This window comes from Orycteropus afer, unplaced genomic scaffold (assembly GCF_000298275.1).
Source record: "Orycteropus afer afer isolate SDZICR_OR568_19922 unplaced genomic scaffold, OryAfe1.0 scaffold00105, whole genome shotgun sequence".
Lineage (NCBI taxonomy): Eukaryota > Metazoa > Chordata > Mammalia > Tubulidentata > Orycteropodidae > Orycteropus > Orycteropus afer.
The window spans coordinates 2,254,849-2,260,291 of record NW_006921692.1 but is presented as its reverse complement, the minus strand read 5'-3'; the positions used below and the strand labels follow the sequence as shown (position 1 = coordinate 2,260,291).

The following is a 5,443-nucleotide window of genomic DNA, read 5'->3' as shown; positions in this document are numbered from 1 at the left end:
GCAAATTCTTCTGCTAGTTGGGGTTTAGTCCAATTCTGCATCCTTCCCTTCAAGGCTCAGGGGTCCAAGATTATCTTCTGTGTCTGTGTTAATCGGTTTCTGTTTTCTTTGTTAAAGAAGGTCTGTGCAATCCTTCTGCCTAGTCTGCCATCTTGCCCAGAATCTGGAAGCTTTGCCTCTACATCTGTGTTCTGGAACATTTGAACGAGCTCAGGGATTATTTCTTCTGTGAAAGTTTCATAGCTTCGGCACCCCCCCACCAAAGAACCCCCTCCCCAATCTTGACAACTTTTTAAATTTTAATTTTTTTCCCCCATAGTTAATCCAGACTTGGTACTTGCTCATAAGCCAGTTTTGATGACTTTTGTGTCTTTTTGTTGTTGTTTATGTAAAATAACCTAAAACAAAAACAAAAACAAAAAAAACCCACCAACTTACTGGGATCAAGTCCGTTCTACCCCATAGTGACCCCTGTTGGGTTTCTGTTGTAGTAAATTTTTTTGGAGGTAGATTGCCCCATCTTTCTTTTGCAGATTGGCTGGTGGGCTTGAACGACCAACCTTCTGAGTAGCAGACAAATGCCTTAAGCACTATGTCACCAGAGCTCCAAATAACCTTTTAGAGCTAGACTATTTATTATCCTATACTTTTTTTTAACATTATGTATATTATATATCAAGGCTTATTGTTTTATTTTTGACTTATTTTGTATTCATGCCATAGATGACTTAGATTTAGCTCTGTATTGTTCTGGTTTGTTTTGTATTTCATGGTTGCAATAATTTCGACTGACTTGCCGTGCAGTTGTGTTGTTATTTGAGGATGAGCAAGTGGGGAATGTTGAGAGTCAGTGCAGGATGGCTGTCATGAGCCCTTCCTGGCTTCACATTTACCAGCTCTGTGTTCTTAGACATATTAGTAGCTTTCTTTCTGCCTCAATTTCTTTATACAGAAACAAAACAAAGATAATAATAGAACCTTCCTCACAGAACTGTTGTGAGAATTAGAGAAGCTAATGTAAAATGCTAAGAACAGTGCCCAGATAAACCAAGTGTTAGTTTTTTTCTGTTTGTTTTTATTTGTTTCATTAGTGAATTCATTACTAACAGAAACTTTCTATTGGCCTTGAATATGAATGAAAGGTTGGATAGCTCTACACTAAAGTGAAACTGATTGCCATCAAATTGATGCCAACTCAGAGTGGTCTTATAGGACAGAATAGAACTGCCCCCATTAGGTTTCCACAGCTGTAAATCTTTACAGAAGTAGATTGACTCATCTTTCTCCCACAGAGTGGCTGGTGCGTTTGAACTGGCGACCTTTTGGTTAGAAGCCTTATGCTTTAACCCCTGCACCACCAGAGAATTCTTCAATCCTTAAAACTCTGTACATTTTGCATTGCTGGCTTCTGGCCTTTCATTTTCAGAAAAGTGTGATATCAAATAGAATTTTCATTTCTCTATTAGTATTTTTTTTCCCCCTTTTCTGGTTGATTTTTTTTTTAAACTCTTGGAATAATATTCAAGATTTTCCATTTTCTTAATTTTCTTTGATAATGAGGATGTTTCTGAATTTATTGACAGAGTTTTTTGGCTTATCAAAGAGATGTCTTTTCATTTTTTAACTTCTAAGAGCTCTTTTATATACTTATTGTATCTTTTAGATTTGTCCTACTTGTCTGATGTATTTTCTGTGGGTTCTGGAATATTTTCTTGATCTTGTTTTCCATTTAACTTACTCTTTTTGCTTGTTTCCATGTCTAATGCGTTCTTTACTGCCCCCATTGTAATTTTTATTGGTTATGTTTTTATTCTGTGCCTTTTATCATATTTTACCTGTGGATTATTTTCTATTCCTCCTTACTGTCTTTGAGATAGCTACCCTTATAAATTCAGATCTTGAATCCTGCTCTGAGCCTGGTGCTGTGTTAAATTATAAAGTTACAAAATAATGTGGGGAACAGAACTTACTTTCTCAGTGAACTCTTCTAGTAGGGGAAGCAGACAAACCATTTCAAGGTTGTCATAACTTCATTGCAAAGGTACAAGTGAGTTATGAAGAGAGTGATCAAGTATGATGGTGAGTGGGGCACAGTGTAGGAATCACATAGAGTGATGACTAATTTTGACTTTTAAGAATTGATTAAGGCTTCTCAGATATGTAGCAATTAAGTGGAATATCAAATTAGTGGCTTCACATTCATGACTAGTCAGACAATAAATATACAATCTCCATTATTCTGGCAAGGAAGACAAGTAAATTATCGAGACTTTTTCCACCTATAGCCTAGTCCTCCAAACAGCAAATAATTCAGTTCATTTAAAGTAGGAAGCATCATACTTATTGATAAAGATGAGAGTGTGAAGAGCTCTTAGATATTGTTGGGTGCGAAAAGGATTTTCTCATTTGATTCTTTAAAATTTAGTAATATGTGATGACTTCGCCGAAAATAAGTAGTCAAGAATAATCTTGCTCCTATTATTGACAAATATCCTTGATGATTTTAATTTTTTTAGATGTGGATCAAAAGAATAAGAATCCTTGGGACATATATGTATAATTATTAACACTATGTATATTATATTTCAAGGCTTATTATTTTACATTTGACTTATTTTGTATTCATGCCATAGATGATTTAGATTTAACTCTATACATTGTTATATGTTGTTATATGCCGTCGAGTCGGCCCCGACTCATAGCGACCCCTCCTTGGGTTTCCGAGGCAGTATCACTACGGAAGTAGGATTGCCCAACCTTCCTTCCGAGGAGTGGCTGGTGGGTTTGAACCGCCAGCCTTCTGGTTAGCAGTCAAGTGCCTTAGCCACTATGTTACCAGAGCTCCCTATATACCTATAAATGAGATTAATTTTCACTTATGTTAATTTTTATGGTTAAAATTAAGTGATCCATGTTAGCATCCTGGGCTGTATCTAATGATCAAATAGGAAATATTTTTGTGATTATATCTTTCTCTTATAAATGATTATTTATGCTTTTCAAATGTAAATGTTAATAACCATTAACAAAGAACACATATCATATATACCATGTATATAACTTAAGACATTTATTTCTGAAGGTGATATATTTTCATTTGAATTTTTTCCAGATAACTTTTGAAGGAAAAAATCAAGCATTCAGTATTAAAAGACAAAATATCTTCTATGAAATTCTTTGTGCTCTTATTAATCCAAAGCGCAAGGATACTAGAGGATTCAGTCACTTTACTGAAGTGACTGAGAATTTTGCCTTTTCTCTGCTGACTGATGTTACCTGTGGATCTGCTGGTGAAAAGTAAGTATCTTTTAACATATTATCGGTTCCTTATATTTATGTAGGAGCTCTGGTAGCAAACACAGTTAACAGTTTTGTGAAATGCAAATTGACATTTAGATGTAAGTAAGAATTATACAATAAGTGCATTGTACCGGTTGGACAAATGAAATTAACGATTTGAAGAAAACTACATCATGAAACAATTTTATACCATCAGCAGCATATTCTTATTTTGCAATATCTTTTAAAAATAAAACCTTATCCTTTACTCTCTTTTATGTGATAATTAGAAGATACATTCTGAATAAAGGAAAAAGAAAGAAGATTCCAAACTTTATGAGTATTTAATTTACTGTTAATTTTACTTTAACTTTGAGTATGGTTTAGTTTCATCCATTTGGAGCCAGCTCTCAGAACCTGGTTGATTTTCAGATGAGTTATTTAATGACTGGAGTTTCATGGCTGAAAGCTAACAAATAGTTCATTATTACTATGTAATTAATTTTCTAAATATGTGTTAATATTCTTCACATGCTGTGTTAGGCTGAGTTCTCTAGAGAAGCAAAACCAGTAAAGCTTATATAGAGAGAGAGAAAGAGAAAATTATCTTAGGAAAATGGTTCACACACTTATAAAACCAAAAAACAGAAAAACCAAACTCACTGACATTGAGTCAGATCTGACTCATAGCGACCGCTCCGTGGGTTTTTGAGGCGGTATCCCTACAGAGGAGTGGCTGGTGGGATTGAACCACCAGCCTTCTGGTTAGCAGTCAAATGCCTTAGGCACTATGCCACCAGAGCTCCCAGAAGCTTGGAAGTCCCAAGTTCTTGGATCAAATGTCAAGCTAGAGGCTTTTCCTGACTCATGCAGTTGCAGGGGCTGAGGAGCTCAAGGTTGGCAGGCAGTATACCAGCTGTTGACTCTAACGAATGATGAATCCAAGATCTCCAGGCCGAATGGTGGATTGTCCACTCATGGACAGTTGTAGGCAGCACAACAGGATCCCGATCCACAGAAGAGTGTCTCTTTTTCCCAGGATGTCCATAAATATATTGGAAGCAGGCCACACCCCTAGGGAAACTGCCTTTCAATGGATTGGCTGCTCAAAATATATACATCTGATCTCATCATGGGAATAACCCACATCACAACTGCTTAAACCACTCCAAATTGTGGTCCAACCAAGTTGACACACAACTCCAACTATCAAAGTCCACCCTTGTCAACTTGGCAGTTGTATACATCTCCTTAACCATATATAATCTCTAAATAAGGACAATTATAAAGTCATATTTGCACCTAACATGATACACTAACACACATACAACCAAAATGCATTAACCCTATAACATTTCATATTTCTTAACAGAAGGAAACAAAAAATATTTCATCTATATATACAATGAAGAAATATAATAATTACAGTCCACGTTTCTGAAACTGGTCATGTGGTCGTGGCTGATATCAGAACTACTTTCTCCCATGGCATCTACCTCAAACAATGACCCAGCAGGAACGGTTGGGTCAATCCCATCAAATGGAGGTGGAAGGGATGATGGTTTCATAGTAATCTCTTCATACTGGAGGGATTCAACAGAATTTACAGGCCCAGTATCATCTTCCTGACTGTCTGCCCATATGTCCCCATTCCAAGTTTCAGGATCTAATTTTTTCCCAAGGAATGTCCTCACTTTAACTTCAGAAATGATTCTGGGTTGGCAATTCAATTGGCGTTGTGATTCAGCCACCCTTACAATAAGACTCTGGATTTGGTTTTCGGCAATATCAGCTCTGTTACTAGAAGAAATCATGCTTTCTTTCAGAGCTCAAATGGAAATATTGAGGTCTTTTATGTGGTGCTTGAGCTGTGACTTAGCAGCCCTGAACTCATCTTGCTCTTTCACCCCTTTGTCTAGTGTAAGTAGGACCAACCAAACAGCTTCCTTATACTACTCATGCTGACAAAATTGCAGAAAAGTATCAAATATGTGATCACCTAGACCCTTACTTCTCAAAAATATTTGATCTATCAGTGGTGTTATATTGCATATTAATGTTGCCACCTCATGTCACTGATTTGCAGGGCCCTCTTTATTAATGGGAGCTCTGGTAGCGTAGTGCCTAATGCACTTGACTGCTAACCAGAAGGCTGGTGGTTCAA

At 36.5% G+C, this 5,443-nt stretch overlaps 1 protein-coding gene across 1 annotated transcript in view; it reads left to right on the top strand.

Moving 5' to 3' along the window:
- ADGRV1 (adhesion G protein-coupled receptor V1) overlaps positions 1-5,443 on the top strand; it is a 947,781-nt gene that overhangs the window by 356,169 nt on the left and 586,169 nt on the right. The window contains exon 78 of the mRNA XM_007943393.1: positions 3,113-3,297. Coding sequence (XP_007941584.1) covers positions 3,113-3,297 — 185 coding nt within the window. The remainder of the gene's footprint in view (positions 1-3,112; positions 3,298-5,443) is intronic.